This window comes from Mustela nigripes, chromosome 9 (assembly GCF_022355385.1).
Source record: "Mustela nigripes isolate SB6536 chromosome 9, MUSNIG.SB6536, whole genome shotgun sequence".
Lineage (NCBI taxonomy): Eukaryota > Metazoa > Chordata > Mammalia > Carnivora > Mustelidae > Mustela > Mustela nigripes.
The window spans coordinates 30,906,258-30,928,443 of NC_081565.1; the positions used below are offsets into that span (position 1 = coordinate 30,906,258).

The 22,186-nt window shown below is 38.6% G+C and overlaps 2 protein-coding genes across 2 annotated transcripts in view; one reads left to right on the forward strand and one right to left on the reverse strand.

The window, feature by feature from the left end:
* INVS (inversin) overlaps nt 1–2,791 on the reverse strand; it is a 165,677-nt gene extending 162,886 nt beyond the window's left edge. The window contains exon 1 of the mRNA XM_059411193.1: nt 2,508–2,791. The gene's annotated coding sequence lies outside the window, so the exon portion shown is untranslated. The remainder of the gene's footprint in view (nt 1–2,507) is intronic.
* A 111-nt stretch (nt 2,792–2,902) lies between these two features.
* ERP44 (endoplasmic reticulum protein 44) overlaps nt 2,903–22,186 on the forward strand; it is a 93,267-nt gene continuing 73,983 nt past the window's right edge. The window contains exon 1 of the mRNA XM_059411196.1: nt 2,903–3,128. Within this exon, the coding sequence (XP_059267179.1) occupies nt 3,072–3,128 (57 nt within the window). The 5' untranslated portion in view covers nt 2,903–3,071. The remainder of the gene's footprint in view (nt 3,129–22,186) is intronic.

The following is a 22,186-nucleotide window of genomic DNA, read 5'->3' on the forward strand; positions in this document are numbered from 1 at the left end:
ACCCAGGTGCCCAAGCCACAGTGACTTCTGATTTGATGCCACATAATACTAAACATCAGAACTGATGTTGGGAATAAAGATGATGAACAAGCCACATCGTCAGGTCAAAATCAACTAGATTTAAGTGCTAAAATTTGCATACTTCTAAAAAAAATAAATAGTACTTTTTTCTCTCATCCTGACGAAAGGAAGAATTTTTATTTGTCTCTCCTTATGCCTCTTGACTTTAGGATTTCGCTTGGAAAACTACATCATTAGGGTCAACCATATTTCATTGGGAAAATTTTGTTCTGACTGGTAGTCTGATATGGTTTGCTAGAACCTTCTAGAAATGCATTAGTTGCATAGAAACCGTGAGCTGTCCAGCACAAGGCTGTTGTAGCAGAGGCTGGATTATGTCAGAAACACAGCATGAAGAATTCAAACACCTGATGGGAATGAAAAAGGGGTAGTTCCATCAATGATGTTAAACTTCCTTCCTAAAGGCAAGATACCATATCAAAGTTGAATGCCTGCAAGGACCAGGCTTTACCTACCGGGAGGGTACAAAGTGTAAGAAACAAAAGGAGTCATGCGGAGCGTGGTAAACTGGAGCATACATGCATATCTAAAGAAAGCAGCTGCTAATCAGCTAATTAACAGCTGCCAAAAGGGCAGACAAGCCCTCTTCTGATTTCACCAAAAAGTGTCACTCCAATCTCTGATTTCAGAGGATCTGGGAGCTTTGTAGGAGAAATTTATCACCAGTGATGAGTTAGTACTTGTGTTGTCATTGACAAGGATTATTGGTTCAAATTCTGCCTTAAAGTCAAAGTGTTTTCTTAATTTTGGTAAAGGTCAGCTCTTCATGTTTTTATTTTGCTGACAATTTGAGTTAACATGCTGGCAGAAAATATGGGCTTTGTGAGACACTTCTGTCATGTCAGAAAAACCACTGTCACAGGCAGGATTATGCTGAAGTTACTTGAAAGAAGCTGCAAAACGGGTGGAGGTAGAAACACAGGAAAGGAGGAATTGGAGGAGGGCTCTAGGCCTGATTCTGTTAATAATAAGCAGAGTGCCCTTAGGCTACCTCAGCTCTCTGATTTTCTGTAAAATATGAGCAATGAAAAAGACGACATTGATTCATTCAGTAAGTTGAGTGCTATGTGCTAGGCACTGTTCTGAACTCTAATACATGCCAATTCAGATTCTAAGTGATCAGAGTTTTAGGCATAATCTCCCCCGCCCCAAACCTCTTCATACCCTTTGAAAAATAGATGAAAGTTTGATCTCAGTTATATACATTTCACCCCATAATTATTAGCACTTAGCACAGTAACAGGTACATAGCTGGTATCAGTCAATATTTGTCCAGTGAAAAGTCATAGGTTGAGTGCTAAGTCCAGAGGGCGAGCAGGATCAAAGTTTAATTTCTTGGACTAAAGAGGTCATACTCATTGAGCATCTGCTCTTTTAAAATTCTCCATTTCTGTATTTTCTGTGAGAGAGGTAGTGAAGTGGCCTAGAGATAAGAATACAAGACTAGAAGAGAGAGACCTAACTAAAAGTCTTGGTTCTACCACTATCTAATTTTGCCACCTGGGGAAGGTTCTCTAGGGCCCTTTACTAGCTCAAGAAAAATCCCAAATATATTTATACACACACACACACACACACACACACACACACAAACAGTGCTTCTTTTTTTTAGCAAATAATTTTTAGAGATGAATAGTAAAACCGCTTAGTCAATTATAAAGTCCTATAAAATGTACAGATACCATTAACCAATCATAAAACCAGCCAGTGTAATAAATGCTTTAATAATTACAACAGTACAAAAATAGTGGTGCAGCAGTCACAAGCGAAAGAAAAGTCTTTCTGATCAGGACTAAAGGGTTGGTTTTTTGGTTAAGTTCTCAGAGATGGTGACACTTGAGATGGCATTCTAGATAGAGAAAGGGCTAAATCCATTCCATGGCAGCAGGAAAGCTAGAGTACAGGCAAGGAGTACGGAGAACCTCAAGAAAGCAGAACTGTTTTCAGCAGCATGCCTCCCAAGAACTTAGTACTGATTGTGTGGTTAATATCTGGGACACGTGGACCTGGCTCGGTGTTTGCAGATGAGGCTGGGGAGCTAACTAGGGCCAGATTAAGATCCTCAATTGCTTGGCTAATGAATTCCGTAATTATCCTGTAGGAGCGATCCATGCATTAGTAGTAATCACAGTCGCACTGAGCTTTTCAGTTTACAATGTGCTTTCCCATATTATCCCACATCAATTCCCTACACAAACCCAGAGACAATTAGGGAGAAGTCATCGACTCATTCAACTGCGGCCCTGAGAGGTGGCCGACTTTATAATGCAGTAATTAGCGCAGAAAGAAGAGGCAACAGGCGAGGAGGCTAGTGATGAAGGATCAGGCCAGAGCCCAGGTCAGGTGGGCCTGGAGTCTCAGTCAGGAACCAAGGCAATGATGCAGATCGATCGGGAGTTTCCCCAGCCAGGCCCCTTCCTACTCACCCTCGCCTCCTCCAGGACTCACGTCCCGGGGGCGGCTCCAGGAGGTACGACCCCGCAGTGGGCCGCCCCTCCCGCCAGGACTGTACACTACATCCGTCTGGGAGAGACCCCAGCGTGCTGAAACTAGAAGAACCCCCTCCGAAGGCCGCCCGAGGCGCTCGACCGCACTTCCCTCTGGGAATTGTAGTTCCCATCCTCTAAAAACAGAGGTTCGTCGTCCTCCGCCCTTTCTATCCCACAGGACCCCGCGCGCGGAGGAGTCTGTGGACCTGCGACGAGAGCCTGATGGGAAAGAAGTTCTGGATGCCCGATGACGTACTCAGCGAGAGGCGTTCAGGACTACATTTCCCAATATGCTCCGAGGTGGGCAGGACCCGGAAGTGAGGGCGTGCGAGGCCTCTCTGGAAGTTGTCCCGGGTGTTCGCCGCTGGAGCTCCGGGTCCAGAGGACGAGGTGCCGCTGCCGGGAGGATCGTCCGCTGCCGCCGGCTCCCGGAGCCCAGCCCTTTCCTAACCCAACCCAACCCAACCCTGCCCAGTCCCAGCCGCGAACCCCGGCGTTACCATGAATCCTGCCGTCTTCCTATCCTTACCCGACCTCAGATGCTCCCTGCTGCTCCTGGTGAGTGAGTGAAGGAATGACAGACCCTTCGACCGACTGTCGGACGGCCTCACGCCCTCGCTAAGGGGGGAACACAGCTGCCTCCACCCTTGCCTTCCTATTTTTTCCTCCGGTAGCGAGGAGTGCACCCTCCCCCGCTGCCTTCACTCTCTGCATCCGTCTGTACGCTTCCCAGGCCCGCGGTACCCGAGGCCTGAGAAACCACGGTCGGAGGTTGGGTCCTGGAAACTGGAGAAATTAGCCTTGGGAGAAGGATACGTGGGAGGGTCACGGGCGAGGAGCTCTCCCTTCCCCCAGGCTAACGGAGGTTGTTTCAGGCTCGAGGGCTCCTGGACCTGCTGGGAGCTTGAATTGAAAAGGACGGGAGACAGACCTACTGTTCCCTCCCACCCCCTCCCTTTGGGAAGGCCGACAGGTGCTGGGGTCCTGGGAATCTCACGCCAGAGCTCTGAAACGGTGCCCGGGTTGGCAGAGGGCTCTGTTGTGGCTTGATGCGATTGGTTGGGAACCCGGAACTGGAGGCAGATTTGGAGTCCACCCGGGGAATAAAGGTTTGAAGGGTGGAGACAGTGCCTCTCTGAAAACCTCAGCTCAAGGCCAACCTCAGATTTGTCACACATCCCCCCTCTCCGAAATTTAAGCAGAATTGCCAGTGCTCGTGATTTAAGAATGACCAGGTTTTCTGCATATATTTGCACTCATTCCTAAACTTCCTCACCTGCTTGGCTCCATCCCATCCTGTAAAGGAACCCAGTCCCTCTTCCTCCAAAGTACACCTCGAATGTACAGCCCAAGTAATTCAGGCTGCAGGTCAAATTGAGAAAAAAGTGAAGGACGGACTCCATATGGCAAAATGACGTACCTTTAATCGAGCTATTATCATGCAATATTGGAAAATACTTTAATTGTGGTAGGTTTTGGAAACCGAATTTAAGATGAACAGTAGGTCAAACTCACTTATTGTTTTTTTTTTTTAACAATTTAAAAAGCATAATTCAGTGACTCATAATTAAGTGACTTGTATAGCTAGCTGGTTACTGGCAGAACCGGGACTTGAGGCCCGTTTCTTGACTTGCGATGCTTATTCCACCATAGCACGTTACACTTTTAATATTTGTATTTGGAATTCTTAATTTCACTCTCCCCCTTTACCACCTCCCCCACCTTTCTTTCCCTCTCTCCATTTTTTCCTTTTGATTTGCAAGTCCTATTAAAAAGCCATATACAGTATTTGGGTCTTCTCAGAGAAGAAGCACTATGAAAAACTAAAGGGGATGTCAAAGTACTTTTGAGAACTAAGAGTTGGATATACACATGTCATATTAAATGATGAATTGTCTTACTGCCATTTCTTGTACAGCAGTGACTTTTCTATAGAGTAAAATATTCTGTAGAGAGCTCTTTTTGGTAATTGCATTTATACACTGTGCTTCTCTTCCTTTTAGAAGTACTGGAATAAAATTCATTGTTATTAAAGACTACTCTTACTTTAAAGATACTAGATATTAATCTTTTCCCTATCTGTAAAATGATAAAATGCTCTCACTTGTGAGTTGTCTGCTAGAAATTACTTTTAGGTTACAAAAAAATCCAAAAACAAAAATAAAATCAACCAAAAAAACAAAGGACAAAAATCCTAAGACATTAGAAAAGTTGAAATACTGAATAGGAAAACTACATCAGATGTACTTCCCTGGAATGGTATGTTTGCTTACAAAACTTAGTTTAAGAAGGAGAAAGTATTTATTTTGAAATAATTCATACTTTTTATAGAAAACCTACAAATCTATTTAAATATAAAAAGATTTTCCCCCAATAATTCTAAAATCTAATTAACAGTTTGTATATTTAAGTAAACATAGAGGAATAGAAACTTAGAAGACATTTTAGAGAATACTTATAAAGTTAATGGACTTGAAAATAAAGCCCAAGAAAAGGTTTAATAAACCAGAATTACAAGTCAAGCTAGATTCAGTTTGAACACAGTGTTTACCAAAGCAGTTTTAATTATCCTAGATTAGTTAGCAAATATATATAAAACATCTGTTTAATCACTACTTGAGCTATCTAACTGGTAATTCTGTCCTAGTGATGGAACCTGCTTCATCAGCATCCCACCTGTTAAAAAATATATCCTTTATCTTCCCCAATGTACTTTCTTCCTCCACCCTCCAACTTCCCCTCTCAGACTTCAAGTTACTCCCTCCCACATACAGTCATCGAATATCCAAGTTCCCACCTAGCTGAGGTCATCATTTTTCCCTCAGATGGCCTGCACTAAAAAGCCATATGTTCTCTTACTACAGTACTTTTTTTTTTTTCAGGCAAACTATACCTCAGCCCTAAAGAACTAAATCTGTTCAGAGTGTTCAGAGTTAGTGGTGTTCTTAAGATAATAGCTGAAGCATATAATCTTTAGACTTCCTAGTAAAAAATAATTTTTTTTTTCCTGATCTCAGAAACATTTTGGATTGTAGCACTCTAATGCTTAAAAAGCCTTTCTGGGATGGGTAACTAAATGCACAAGCTCAATGTGGTAACTTTTTTCTTGGGATTTCATATATATTTCATATTTGAATATATAAGGCAAACTAAATGTCCTTTAGTTTTCATATTTGTTCTTCATGTTTTGTGGATGATTGGAGTGCTGGAGACAGCAGTGATTCTCTGTTAACAGCTCTGTGTATGAAATACCTGGATTGGGAAATTGCTTCCAGTTGTGTGTGCTTTTTTTTTTTTTTTTTTTTTTGAGAAGGCAGTGATAAGCAGAGTGGGGTGCGGTTTGCAGGGTGCAGGAAAGGGGAAGGGCTAGAGAGAGAGAGAAAGAGAGAATCTTAAGCAGTCTTCACGCCTAGCATTGAGCCATGCTGGGCCCAATCTCAGGACCCTAAGATTATGACCTGATTTGAAATCAGGAGTGGGATGCTTAACGGACTGAGTCACCCAGACCCCTTCATTTTTTAATTTATTGTTGAGGAACTAGATCCTCTGTCATTCAGAATTTTCCATATTTGGATATTGCTGATGGTATCCCTGTGTGTGGTTTTATGTTTCTCTCTTCCTTGTGTTTCCTATAAATTTGTAATTAAATTTATGTGGTCTCAACCACAACTCAGTGTATAGTTTGGTATAGTTTGTTTCATTTAGCTTTCATTTTTTAGTTTTCAAAAACTTACCTTCTAGTGTATAATTATGTAAAATTTACTGCTTCTAAAACTAAATCCATAAAGCAAACTATTTGGACGAATCTAGCTTCTGTTCCTCTCTGTATGGTATTATCCCTCCTAATGTAAGAAACTTTAAAATTATTTTTTAAAGATTCAGCAGTCTGCTTGTATGTGTGTGTATATGTTTCTCCCTCCCCTTTGATAAACCGTAGCTTATTATACTTTACTTTTTTTTTCTTTTTTAACTTTAAAGTGTATGAAAATGTTAAATCACTAAGTTGTACGCCTGAAAGTAATATTACACTGTATGTTAACTAACTAGAATTTAAATAAAAACTTTTTAAAAAAGTGTATCCTAGAGATCAGGATAGAAATATTCCTTATTTCTTCTTAAACTGCTTATTGCTTCCTTTGGTAGATGTACCAGATCCACTTGTTTCCCTTCTTCTGCTGTAGCAAATAGTTCTGCAAAGATTATCTGGTGCATACATGTTTTTGCTAGTGATTTTCCAACATTGTAACAGGATTTCCATATATCCTTGTTAATAAGGTATGATATGGACAGATAGGGTGTTTGTCAATGTGATTGGTGAGAAATGATATCTCAGTGCATTTTGATTTGTTTTTTAATATGAATGTGATAGAGTTTTTTATGGGTAAAGGCCGTTTGCATTAGAGTTCTTAACTCATTTCTTTAGTTGATTCTATGATGCAGCATGAGAATATACTATCGTCTCAGAATTGCGTAATATTTCTGGTGGGTTAAACTTATAAAAATCTTGGAGAAGATGTCTGATTGCTGCAGTTATTGAAAACTATTTTCTAGGGGTGCCTGAGTGGCTCAGTTGGTTAAACAGCCAGCTCTTGATTTTGGCTTAGGTCATGATCTCAGGGTCCTGGGGTTGATCCCTGCTCCTCCCCCTCCCCAGTCTGATTTCGCTGGGGAATCTGTTGAAGATTCTCTCCTTCTCCCTCTGCCCCTCCCCCTTGCTCCCTTGTGCACGTTCTGTCTCTAAAATAAAATAAATCTTTAAAAAAATTTTTCTATACTCACTGTGATTTTTAATAGCTTTATAATAACTCAGCCTTTAGATGCACTTTAATTTACTTCATCTTTTGTTAAGACATTTAGATTATTGGTTATTTCCAATTTTTCACAGAAAAAATGTACGAAAGATACATGCAAAGATGTTTACTGCAAATCTCCAAATACATCCTCAGGATACTTTTCTAGAATTGTATTTCGGGGTTCACATGATATGTCTATTCTTTAGGATTTCTGGTACATTGTACCAAATGGCCTTGCTGAAAAGTTGTACTTCTGTGTATACCTACCAACAATGTATGAGTATGTGGAGTCCTCACACTCTAATCAGCAGTGACTGTTCTTGTAATCTCTACCAATTTAGTAAACCAAAATTGGCATCTGATTTTTATTTACATTTCTTTCATTGCAACCTAATCTGAATATTTTTTGTATTTATTGACCATTTATTATTCTCTGTGTATGGGTTCATGTTATTTGTCCCATTTTCAAGAAGTTGTTTTTACTTTGATTTCCTCTAGTAATTCAGAATAGATACACTCACAAGATATAGTTTAGGAACAATGAAGAGTGTTACTCCTTTGTTGATTGGTTTAACTTCTGTTCAAGAGGTAGCAGAGTGCAAAGAATTCTGGATTTAATGTATCTCTGTACACGTTCTGTACATGTTCTGTCTCTTGCATGTACTTAACATTGTAACCTTAGATAAATCACCTAACTAAATTTTTTAGTGTATAAGGTAAGCACATTGGATTCCGTGATTCAAGTATTTTTTGTATAGTATATTTTGTTTTTCAGAAAGGATATTTCTGTATCTTCCATAATTAATATATTTAATATGTAATTGACCATCTTCTTAAAAAATCTGACTTTTTAACAGGTTGCAGGTCTATGTCTCCTCACTCTGATCCAGTGCAAGGAATAACATTATTTGGTCACAGCTTTTCTGATACTGCCCATTGCTGTACTCTATTTCACCTAACCAAGGAAGTGATTAAAAAGTTTGGCTTTTCATAGCATTTACTGATCTTTAGCTTGTCCTTGATTCCATATAGAGGAATTATCTGTGGCTCTGGCTGCAATAACTTTATATCATTGGTATTATTCTTTCTTCCTGTTATTTGAATGCCTGTTTGCTATCTGCTGTGGAAGAGAAAAATAAAATTGAGATGCATGTCATACTTCTAGAAATTTATAATTCATTTGGGGAGAGAAGATGTGTATGTAAATAGTTAAAATTCCAAAAGGAAAGTGATAGGTACCCTTAAGGTATTTGTGGAAATGGTTTATAGATCTTGCTACCAGAAGTGTGTTTGTAAAGCCTAGGCATCTGCATCAACTCTGGGTTTCTTCCAATGTCCTCAACCCATCCCTGGCTGGATCAGTCTGCACTTTAACAGTGTACACAGCTGCTTCATATATGACCATTAACGTAGGGGAAGTACAGCTGTAGATGTTTGAAAAAGATTACTTCTCAGTGGGCGAATCAGAGAAGTCTTCTTGAGGAAAGCTGAGTAGGGCCTGGAAGGGTTAAATTGATGGGTTGATTTTCAGCCCCGAATGGAATGAATAGAAAGGGTTGTGCCTTTCAATAACTTAATAGATCTCTTACTGGAATTGAATACCTGTGGTGTTTTGTTTTTAAAGAAGTTTTGTTGTCTGTCTTGCTGACATGGCCAGATGTCAGAATTGGCCCTAAAGAAGTTGGCAAAAGCCTTCAGCAGTTTCCTTTAGAACAACTCATTATTACCTCAGCTGAAATAAAATCATGGTCATTAGTGGATTCTAACCTGTGTTCCAATTACTCCATTCAGGAGGGAGGGAAAATGCTGCTTTTCCAAAAGTCTCTTCTGTAATGTTGTGTATCTCAGGTCGTGGTTATGTTATTGTAAAGACTGAAATCAAATTCTAACTGTTTTGATTCCATTGAATCAAATACTGTGGTCAAGATCTCTGTGATCCTCCAGATATGTGATTTTGTCATTATGTAGAACCTTGAGCGTTACATTTATCTCTTCAAGTCATCTGAGTTTGTAGACATGAGCATTACTAATAGAGAAAAGCAATGAAAGAGAAGAAGGAAATCATTTCGAACATCCTAGTGGTATTTGCTAAACAAACAAACAAACAAACAAACAAACCCTGTTGAGTGAATGAATAGTAGAGTGCCAGTACCTTTTCCATTTCTTCATTAAGATTATCACAGTCTAGTAGTGGTAAGGTTGGTAATTGGATTTAAGAGATTTTAGAAAAAGTTCTTTCTTTAGGAATTAGAAGAATTTTTGACTCTGGAAGAAATGAATTGGAGCTTTATTTCTGTGGTACTCGACCGTTAGTGTCTTGCTTGAGTTTTAGGCAGGAAGGGATGTAAGAACCATGAGTGGATCACATGCAGTAATAATGACGGAAGGTATTAATTGTCTAGAGTTGTGCTCTAAATTAAAATTAAAGGAGCACCTGATGGATCATTCAGTTAAACATCTGCCTTTGGCTCAGTTCATGGTCTTAGGATCCTGGGATCAGCATCTCACAGCTCCCGGCTCAGTGGGGAGCCTGCTTCTCCCTCTCCCTTTGCCACCCCCTCCCCATCCCCACTCGTGCTCTCTCTTCTTCCAAATAAAGAAATAAAGATTTAAAAATTCATTAAAATTAAATAAAAGAGTATAAATTCCACTCCTCGGCCACAGTAGTCACATTTGAAGTGCTCAAAAGTCACAAGTGCTTAATGGCTACTATCCTGAACAATGCAAATTATGGAATATTTCCATTATTGCAGAAAGTGCTATTGGATAGTGCTGGTCAGATCTTGCTCTTGAAGTCGGTCTCAGAAACCAAGACAAACTGAAAAAAAGAGGAAAATGCCTCAAATAGTGTTTTAAGGCTTTTGAGGAACATATGTCTTCCTCTCCAATAATAATCTGGGAAATATCAGTAATCTTATCAGTGAGCACAGATTTGGCTTTTGGTTGCTTGTTAGCAGATTTAAGAAGGCACGAGAGAACACTAGTTAAAACTAGAAAGTAAGAGTTTATGTGCTAGTATTGATTCTTCTACTTGTTCACAAGGTCACTTAGGGCAAGTCATTTTCTTTATTGAGGCCTTAGTTTTTCAGTTGAAAATTGGGTAAGATTGAATAGACTGTTTTGAGAATCCAGTGGGCATTCTGATGGAATGTGATTCTGACCTTGGAATAAAGAGCTGCAGTTTGTGGTAAAATCCCTTTTGTGGGGGGGCATCTTTAGAAATGATGCTTTAGGGGCATTTTATTGAGTAATACATTTTAGTACAATTACCTGTAAAAAGAGTCTGTTGGTAGCTGTTGTTTGTTTCAGGTATCAGAAGGGGCTTCATGAAGCAGCTTAATCTTCTGATTTGATAAATCCACAAATTAATGTGACTCCCCTGCCTGCTTCAAAATGGCCAGAAATTAGATGATCTCATGAAGACAGACTAATATCTAGTACTTATGTTAAATGGAGTTAACATTTGTCAGTTCTTTGGACAAGATACTTGCATATTTACATGCCTGCCATTCAGCTGTTTTGTTGTATTTGAAGTTTTGGAAAATGTAGAGGGAAAATGACCGTACCACAATGAAGTCTGTCTCTTTGCTGTTTCAAGGGTCAGATAACTGGTGTGATTTGGGCTTATTCCGAGAAAATAGATATAGACGTTCTCAGTTCCTTTGACTTCTATTATTGTGGTTCTGGCCCAAGTGCAGTAGAAGCTCAGCGGCCTGATGACAAGCACACACTGTAATGACTTCACATTCTGAAAGCGCTAAGAATAAAGAGGAGCTACTTTTTTTTTTGGTAGTAAAAATAATTTTCTAGAAAACTGGCTAATTCCTCAGGCTTTCTAGATGGCATCAGTTTTTACTATAAGAATGGATACTGAGTCTCATAGGAAGTCTTGTGATCTGCCCACAATGAACAGAGGTATTGCAGTGTCACACAGTACTTGGTTCTTTGTTGTTTTAATTTTTGAACAGTTTTAGAGACCCTAATTTTGTTTTAGAATTGTAAAAATTGTGTTACATTGTGTTTTTTGTTTTTTTTTTTTTGTTGTTTTTTTAAGATTTTATTTATTTATTTGAGAGAGAGAGACAGTGAGAGAGAGCATGAGCGAGGAGAAGGTCAGAGGGAGAAGCAGACTCCCCATGGAGCTGGGAGCCCGATGTGCGGGACTCAATCCCGGGACTCCAGGATCATGACCTGAGCCGAAGGCAGTCGTTCAACCAATTGAGCCACCCAGGCGTCCCTTAAAAGCATGTTTTACTTGTTTCAGAAATCATTCAGTGTATTATTTAATTGTGCCTCTGCTGTAGTCTTAGGATATCTTCCAGAAGATTTGAATAACCTTTTCCCTAATGATAACTTGAAAGTATATTAGCTAAAGAGAAAGCTTTTTAGAAAGAGTATTCAGTTTAGGAGTCAGACGGGGGCTCCAGTCTTGGATCTGCTACTGTACCTTGCCTATTAACTCCTGAGGCCTAATACCAGTATTATGTCTGGCTCCTAGGAGGTGTTACTATTTGCACACTTCTGTGATTTTGTAGAACAGAAAGTATCACGTTTTCTTATTCTTAGATCTTCGTTTCTCATACAATACCTTATACAGGTTAAGTGCGTCATAATAATTTTGTTAAGTGTATGGGAAAAAGAAAAGGGAGAGCTAGAGTAAGGATGATCAGGAATGCTTAGGGGAGTTATAGTTGGTAAGTATCACAGAGATGAGCCTTAAAGTAAGTGAGGGAGTCAGTTATTTGGATTTATTGAGGAAGAAGGCTTCCAGGCAAGGGCTGAGTCTCAAATGTGGGAGTGTCCCAAGCATATTCGTGGACCAGCCAGGAGGACGGCATGGTCATCATAACCGTGAATAAAGTGCATTGTGTTGGAGAAGACTAAGTCATGTAGCTCAAACACGTTTTGCAAAGTTGTGCTTATTCTTACTGTGGATGCTGTTTGCTGCTCCTCCCTCCCTCCCTCTTTCCTTTCCTTTTCTCTTTTCTTTTCCTTTCTCTTCTCTTCTCTTCTCCCTTCCTTCCTTTTTCTCTGTTTTATTTTATTTTAAAAAAATTGCAGACCTGACCCAATAAGGTAGAACTTCCTAATAGTGTTACTGGAAGTAATTATCTCCTCTACCCTGGCCCAGTTGCTCCTGCTCGGAGTGATGTAGTGTGCCAGTATCTAATTTACCCCAGTGGGCCCCCAGTTTGCTTAGTTAAAAATATTCTCTGTATGTGGCAGGGTAGGTCATAGCCAACAGTTGATGTTCTCCCAGTTTTTTTCCTGTGCATATGTGAAAGGACTTTTAATAGTAACATGCATGTTTTGAACAAGGTAGGTTTGTGATTTTTGCTCTTGTTCAGTCCTTTTGGAGAGTGGTAGACCACTGTTTACGTAGGAATACAGAAGGTGCCCCTATGTGTACATGTACTTATATTCATGTAATTTGGAAGTGACTCCTAGTTTGACCACTTCACTTTGCAAAGTATTTAACCTTTCTGAGTTTCCATTTTCTCACACATCAAATGGGGATAAAGACCTCTTCTTCAGAGTTCTGGGAAGACAGACTATTTGGAATGTGTTCATGGTACATAGTAGACACTTCCTGACAAATGTTTGGATGAGAGAATCAGTGAGTGATAAGTGTTTGAATACATTTGGTCCAGGGAGGGGTCATTTGTAGATTGTCCATCTAGGGATACTGAAACTGAGTGCACTTAAGTAATGAGTCGGCACCACTAGCTTCCAGTTCTTGTGGTCTTCTGATGCTGATAATTGCACTATTATACTATCAAGAGCATGTTAAAAGTCTGACTATTAAGTGAGCAAGTTATCTGCCTACCTCTTTTTTTATAACTGTGCTTAGTTTTGCATGTAACTTCAGTATATGATGACAGTAGTTTATGGAGACAGTTGCATTTTGTTGTATAGGCCATTGGTTTTATAATTGAGAGTCCTGGGTTTGAAACCTGTTCTGCCATTGGTTTGGAGAGGTCACTTAGCCTGTTTGATTCTTAATCATTTAACAAATATTTGCATTTACTGTATACCAGATACTGGCAAGTTTCAGTTTCCACATTTATAAAACAGGAATAGTATAATTCCTACTTCAGCTACAGAGTTGTTACAATGTTGTAAAAGAGATAATATATGGGTTTGTAAATAAAAGCTGTTTGAAATATTTTGGCTTACTTCAGATGTATGTTTGTTACTTGGTTTCTCTACCTGGAAGCCTATGTATGAGGTGTATATCCTTTTCAGGAAAAGTTGATGAATTATGGAAATAGTTCTAGGGTCGAATTGCCAGGATAATGACAATACCAGAAGGTAGAGTGACTTTGATGTTGGCAAGAACTAGCTCATTCCCAGCTCTACCTCTTTGTAGCTGTGTGATTGATATTAAGCAAATTTCCTTATTTTTCTGATCCACAAATTTTCCATTTTAAAAGTAGGGATGATTATTTTGTAAGGTTGCAGAATTGAGATATATGTTATATAGGATACTTTGCATCATATCTGGCATATAAGAGACCTTTTTTTTTTTTTTTTTTGTAAGGTAATGGATAGAGAAGGAAAGCTTGTCAAGTGGATGGAGTCATCCTTATGAAATGGAGAAAGTCTCTTGGAGGAGGACAGCAATTGTGCTGACCATCTTTCCATGTTGATACTATCTTTTCTTGACCCTCAGAAGTGAGTAAATGGATGAGGCTTTTTATTCTAAAAGTCTAGTTCTAAATATTAGTGGTTTCTTAAAGTACTTATCAACTTGTCTCTTCCCCCTGGTGAGTTATGACATAGTGTTATCAAAATAGTGACAAATGTAACTATGATTGATAGAAATAAAAATCTCACTTGATATGCATTTCTGTTTTAATACAAAAGCAAATAAATTCCTTTAAGTGGTAGAAATGAAAGTGGAGAAACATGCTTTATGCTTTGCTGTTTGAAAGGTATCATTTGCTCCACAAAGAAAGGCATCATTTCTATGACTTTGTACACTCAAAATCATTAAAAAAAAATATATCCCTCACTCCTGTAATTGACTAGGTATTTGAAAAATAATGATGATTCTTTGGAAATATATAATCTTTCTCTTGTTGAATTTAGTAAGGGAAGAGAAGATTATTATAGCATATTTTTGGTTACTGAAAAGATGCAAAAATAAAAATCCTATTTGTATAGGTGTGGAAGATTTCAAATTGCTGGTTATACGGTTTGTTCCTATAAGCCTAACTTACATATATGATAGTCATCTTTTAAATATTGCTTCCACTGGAGAGTAAAGTTATTTACATGTATAATATTTAATACTTTCAGTAAGTTTTGGCCTCACACTTTGTTATAGATATGATGAAAACTGAGTAAATCTTCTTGAATTTTTGAATTTGGATATTCCTGAAAGTATCTGCTGAGAACCTATTATAAAAGTTAGTTTATGATGGGTATTTCAGCTTGGATCAAGAAAACCTCATCATAGAGTCTTGCTTAATCTCATTAATGTATCCACAAGTCCCTCCAATTGGGAAGATTAGTACTTGGTTAGAAGAGGAGGGAAAGGGGTACCTGGGTGGCTCAATTGGTTAAGTGTCTGCCTTTGGCTCAGGACATGACCCTTGTCGGGCTCCCTGCTCAGTGGGGAGTCTGCTTCTGCCTGCCCCTCTCTTTCTCCCTCTCCCTTTGCCCCTCCCCACTGTTCATGCTCTTTCTTGCTCTCTGTCTCTCAAATAAATAAATAAAATCTTAAAAAAAAGAAGAGGGTAAATTGTGTTTTCGAGTTCTATCTATCTATCTATCTATCTGTCTATCTATCTATCTATCTGTCTCCTTGATATGTACCAGTTATTATCACGAACAGGAGTGACTTAAGGTATATAATAAGATGAGCCCTCGAGAAATAGCTTTTAGTTTTGAGAAGTATCTAGTATTCTGTAGGACAATAATCAGAGTTTCAGTCTTTCTCATTGGCCCATGAGGCAAGAGAAACCACCTGGCTAGATATGACTAAAATAGTTAATTATATCAGTGCCTATTATGTTTGATGCTTAGTGAAAGTCTTTCTTGCCTATTTTATTTGGGGCAAGATATCGATTTGTACAGTAGTATTAATTTCCCTGGACCAACTTTAGCTGTTGTAACACAAAATATATTTTGATATTTGAGGAGATTAGCAGAGAGCTTGTCTGTATTCCTACATGAGATGATTTTCCAAGTCTATCACCTATTTTGGAATATTATTTTGAAGTGCTAAGTTAATAAATATCCCTATTGTAAAGACAGGATAGAAAATATTTTCTCAATGGCTTAAAAGGTGCTTTTATTCCAGTTGTTGAAATGATTTTTATTTTAAGGAAGGAATGAGGCTGTCTTCAAGGGCACATTTTCTTCCCTATTTTTTTTTTTTTTAAAGATTTACTTATTTTAAAGAGAGAGAGTGCAGCAGGGTGGGGGGGCAGAGGGATAGGGAAAGAATCCCAGGAAGACTCCCTGCTGAGCAGGGAGCCTGGAGGGACATGGGGCTCCATCTTACAACCTTGAGATCATGATCTGAGCTGAAAACAAGAGTCCGATGCTTAACTGACTAAGCCACCCAGCTATCCCAGGGCACATTTGCTTCTGGGAGAAATAAAGGACCAGGGTACCTGTCTGGCTCAGTTGGTTAAGTGTCTGCCTTTGGCTCAGATCATGATCCCAGAGTCTTGGGATTGAGCCCTGAGACGGGCTCCCTGTTCAGCAGGGAGTCTGCTTTTCCCTCTCTCTCTGTCCCTCTGCCCCCACTTGTCCTCACGCACTCTCTCTCTCTCTCTCAAATAAATTAGTCTTTTAAAAAAAAGAAATAAAGGACATTTGTATTATCAGTAAAGCATATTAACCTGTGGTTAGGACTGAGATAATTCCTATCAGTAAGTTATTTTGCTAATTAAAGCTAATACCATTCAAACGAACCATTTTTTCACTGGAAGTCATTCAAAAATATAAAGAAGTATTTCTTGACACATCATACAAGGCATGACTTCTTTTATCCAGTGGTGGCAGGCAGAATCTACTTGGTTTTCTTTGATTTACATCTATGAACTTTTAAGTTTGTAGATTCAAAGTTTGTAGGTAGAGGATCCAGTGTCTGTTTTACTAGAGGCTAACAAATATGATTTAACTTTTTAAAAACGCTGATTGTGTTGTATTTCCTAGGTCACACTAGTCTCCTATTTGTGAATTACACTACTCTTTGGAAAGTCTTCTGCTCATCACCCTTTTAGCACTTCATACTGGTCACTACCCCATTTCTTCTTGAAATGCTGTTCTCCCTACTGCTTCTATGCTCTAGTGGTTCCTTCTTTCTCTCCCTGCCCATACCACACCATGGGTGGGGGAAAGGGGAAGGGCCTGCATATGAGTGACAGAAGGCAATAAGGAGGTGAATGTGGATATTCTTGACTATACAAGAGCTGCCTTTCTCTCCTCCCCCAACCTCAGTCTTGTCATCCAGTCAGCCTTAACTATTGCCATTCTGAAGTTTGGAATACCTCATTGAATTTTTCAACCCTTTAGTTAGTCCTCTTTCTTTTAAAAGTTTCCCAGATTTCCTCCATTCCAGTCTAGGCCCTTATGTTCCTTCCCTGTATTACATTTCACTCTTTTAACTGTGTAGTTGTACTTCGTGAAATACGGACCACTCATCTTTCTTAAGTCTTGAAGTCATCGTGCTTCTTACAAGAAGTCTCTCATGCCTTCTTTTCCGCTACAGCAGATGTCGACCCCTCTGCCTATCTTTCAAGCGTATTATATTTACTCTCCTTATACCTTGGTATTTTTTTCTTAACAATCTGGCCCTGATATAACCTTCCAGTGTACCTACCAGTCCTGCTTTATGAACTTCCATAGCCAGGTTTTGCTATTTACTTACTTTATCCATAGAAACTACACTGCTCATCTAACCCATGGCAGTGCTCTCTGCTCTTTTTCTCCTTACTCTGCATTTTTCTAAGATACTTTGTGTAAGCTTTACATTGCATGCATCATCTGTCTTGTGTACTATTCACACCTGGTCGTGAAGCTCTTGAAGCATGGAATGTGCTTTTGGATTCCCCACAGGCTGTGCCTGCTTCAGTGCTTCTGTCCCCATTGGTTCTCATGCAAGGACTGCCATGAGCTTGTGGATATGTTCTCGATGAGCTGTACTTGATAGAATTGTGATGAATGTATAGAAGGGAAAGGTGAGCAGATGCTCCTCCCAGGGAGGTAAAACTTTCTAGTGGCGTTACTTCATACTGGATTGGTTTGCTTTGTAAACTGTCTCTCGAAGCAGGTGTTCCTTGGAGGCTAAATGGCTCCTCTTCCAAGGATGCTGTCAGAGAGAGCCCTGCACAGGGGGACATGGGGGGAGGTATTGCACACTTAGATAAAATTGGGCCCTTTCAGCTTGGTCATTTGAAATAACTACTATTTTGACCTAATGAAGTAGAGGTCAGAGAGACCAATGGGAGTTGAGGGGTTGGCCAGGGTGATGTGAAGAAGTTAAAACAATAATACTGATAATTTATAGCTGAGTAATCATTATAGTTTATGGTTCTACTTTTCAGTGCTGTCTTTTTATTTTATGATGTGGAAAACAAATTTCAAAGTTATAATATTTTTGTGGTCTTCACGTTTATTTGACTACTGAAAGAGTTCCATTTAGAAGACTATCTAACCTACATAGCCTCTTTATTATTTTTTTTTAAAGATTTTATTTATTTATTTGACAGAGAGTGAGACAGAGAGGGAACACAAGCAGGGGGAGTGGGAATGGGGGAAGCAGGCTCTTTATTTGGAAACTTATTTTGAATTACTGAAAAAATTTTCATCGGAACTATGCAGTTGTTTCACTTACTGGTAAATAGTTTCGAAAATTATGCTTACAATTGTCACAATGATAAAAAAGATGTGAACTTAAGCTGATTGAAATTTGCTTTTTTTCTGCCTCTTTAAATCAGATCCAGTGATGAACACAGTAGCTTTTGTGCCCATTCTCTTGATTGTGGATTGATTTGTCACTGTTCTGCTTGCTAGATTGTCCTGAGGCAGGCCCAGTATTTTTCTAAAGTCTTTTGAGGGGACTGAGGTTTCTAGAATTTTCGCTGTATGATGAAGTATATGGGTTTTTTTTTTTTCTATTTAAAAGTAATCCTTTCACTGTCATAATTGAGTTCTAGTCCTCAAGCAAAGATTTCCAAAAATGCTTCCCATTCTGACTGTAAACCAGAGGTCATTCGTGGCCTCTCCCATCTTTAAGTTGATAGGTTTCTTTTGTGGTCTCATAGAATTGTCTTTGGTTCAGTCTGTTCATTTAGCAAATGTTGTGGAGTCTCTGCTATTTGTCAAACATCATACTAGGTATTAAGGAAACAATAAAAGAGAATAAAACTGGGGAGCTTGAATTGCACAGTTGGTTAAGTGTTTAACTCTTAGTTTCTGCTCAAGTCATGATCTCAGTGTCTTGAGATCCAGCCCCTGTGTTGCGCTCCACGCTCAGGGTGGAGTTGACTTGAGATTCTTTTTCCCTTCCTCAGCCCCTCCTGCTCATGTGCTCTCTCTCTCTAAAATAAATAAATCTTCAAAACAAAACAAAACAAAAGTATAAAACTTCCACCTTCTTGGCAAAAGTAAAATAAAACAGGAAGAGAGGCATTTTCACAGTGAAATAACTTTCACTATTTTATAATAGTCTCAGTTTTTTCACATGCAAGGTCATTATCATATGAAAGGATCATAATGATCAAGACTTGTTGCCTATGATATATTTGATTTGCCAGATACTTATACAAATAAATGGTCATGACTACTCCAGTACACATATTTAGTTGTTGAAAGTGAACCGATATGATTTGCCTCTGTCTTAGTTTCCTGTGGATCCCACAACAAATTAATGCAAACTTGATGGCTTAAAACAAATGTATTCTCTCACCATTCTGGAAACCAAAAATCTGAAATCAAGGTACTAGCATGGCCATGGTTCCTTGTTTCCTCTGAAGGTTTTAGGGGGAGAAGGTTCTAGGGAGGATCCTCTTTGCCTCTTGTAGCTTCTAGTGCCTCTGGGCATTTCTTGACTTATAGATGCATCACCAGTCCCTATCTTCATCTTTACATCATCTTTTTCTCTCTGTCCTCTCCTCCTCTTTCAAGGACACCAGCCATTGGATTTAGGGCCCACCCTAAGTCTAGGATGATTTCATCCCATGATCATTTATTATGTCCGCAAGAGCCCCATTTCCAAATAAGATTGCATTCTGAAGTTCTGGGTGACATGAATTTTGGGGGTACCCTGTTCAACCCACTGCAGTCTCTGTGGTCCTTTTTGACCCCAAATCTGTATTTATGTAGATACATAGGGAGAAAAAAAAAATACTTGTGTGCATGTATATGTAGCTCAAATGTTATTCCTTAGGCTTGAAAAGTAGTGAATTAAATATTTTTGTTGCATTGAAGATATTTAGTAAAATAACCTTATTTGCATTAATAATGAAATAAGGAATAATAAAATAGACTTTAAAAAAAAATTTTAGGTTCAGAACTGTATTAAGCAGAAGATACAGAGATTTCCTGTATAATCCCTGCCTTCATATAAGAAGCCTCCCTCATTAACAACATCCCCCATGAGAGATGTATGTTTATTACAGTTGAAGAGTCTACATTTACCCATCATTATCACCCAAAGTCCATAGTTTACATTAGGCTTTATTGTGGGTTTGGACAAATGTGTAATGACATGTATTTAACATTATAGTATCGTACAAAGTAGTTTCACTACCATAAAAATCTTCTGTGCTCTACTGATTCATCCATCTCTCCTCACTAACCTCTGGACACTGATCTTTTCACTATCTCGATAGCTTTACCATTTCTTTTCTTGTTTCTCATGTGATATCATAATTGGAAACAAACATAGTGTAGCCTTTTTAGATTTGCTTCTTTCACTTAGTAGTATGCATTTAAGTTTCCTATATAACCTGTATTGGCTTAGTAGCGTATTTCTTTTTTAGCACTGAATAATATTCCATTGTCTGCATGTACCAGAGTTTATCTGTTCACCTACTGAAGGACATCTTGGTTCCTTCCAAGTTTTGGCAATTATGAGTAAAGATTCTGTAAATATCTGTGTGCTGGTTTTAGGTGAACATACACCCTTACTTCCTTTGAGTAGGTGCCAAGGAGCATGGATTGCTCGATTATATAGTAAGAGAATATTTAGTTTTGGAGGAAACAGCCAAACCATCTTCCAAAGTGGCTGTAACATTTTGTATTTTCACCAGCAGTGAATGAGTTTCTGTTGCTCCACATCCTTGCCAGTATTTGATGTTGTCAGCATTGTGGATTTTGGCTATTCTAATATGTGTGTAGTGGTATCTCAGTCTTTTAATTTGCATTTTCCTGATGACATATGATGCAGAGCATGTTTTCATATGTTTATTTGCTGTCTGCATGTCTTTGGTGAAGTGTCTGTAGGTTCTCTGGCCCATTTTTAAATCAAGTCGTTTGTTTTCTAATTGTTGAGATTTAAGATACTTTATATATTTTGAATAAGAGCCCTTTATCAGATGTGTCTTTTGTAAATATTTTCTCCAAATGTATGGCTTGTAATCTTACTCTCTTAACAGTGTCTTTTGCAGAGCAGAAACTTAATTTTGATGAAATCCATCATATCAGCTCATTCTTTCATGAATCATGCTTTTGGTGTTGTATCTAAAAAGTCACCTGGGGGCACCTGGGTGGCTCAGTCAGCTGGGTGTCTGCCTTCAGCTCGGTATATGATCTCAGGGTCCTGTGATCAAGTCCCATACTGGGCTCCCACGGAGCCTGCTTCTCCCTCTCCCTCTGTGTGCCACTACCCCTGTTGTACTCTCTCTCTGTCAAATAAATAAACAAAATCTTAAAAGAAAATAAAAATAAAAGTCATCACCAAAACCAAGTTTATCTAGATTTTCTCCTTTATAAACTTGTAGGAGTTGTATAGTTTTTTTGTTTTATGTGCCTAGTTCTGTGATCCATTTTGAATTAATTTCTGTGAAGGGTCTGTGTCTAGATTCATTTCTTTGCTTGTGGATGTCCAGGTGTCATAGCATCATTGTTGAAAAGGCTCTTTTCTTCATTATATTGCTTTTAATTCTTTGTCAGATCAATTGATTCTACTTATATGGGTCTATATAAGTTGGTCATTTCTTTTGGATATGCTTTGATTATCATGTCATCTGCAAATAAAAGCAGTTGTGTTTCTTCCTTCCTAATCTGTTTATGTCTTATTGCATTAGGTGGGACACCCAGTATGATCTTGAATAACAGTGGCATGAAGAGACATCTTTGCTTTGTACCTGATCTTTATTGGAAAGCTTCAGGTTTCACACCATTAAATATAATGGTAGCTGTAGTTTCTTTATAGAAGTTCATTAACAAGTTGTGGAAGTTCATCTCTATTCCTAGGTTACTGAGAGTTTTATCATGAAAGGGTGTTATATTTTGTCACATGCTTTTTCTGCATGTATTGATATGATGATATAATTCTTATTCTATAACCTGTTGATGTGAGAGGTTACGTTGAATGATTTTCAAATGATGAATTGGCTTTGCATACCTGGGATAAATTCCACTTGGTTATGGTATATAATTCTTTTTATCCACTGGGCTAGTATCTTTCTGAGGATTTTTGCATTTATGTTTATGAGAGATATTGGTTTGTAGTTTTCTTATAATGTCTTTGCCTGGTGTTGGTATTACAGTAACAATGGCTTCATAGAGTGATTTAGGAAGTATTTCCTCTGCTTCTGTCTTCTAAAAGAGATGACAGGGAAGTGGTGTAATTTTTTCCTG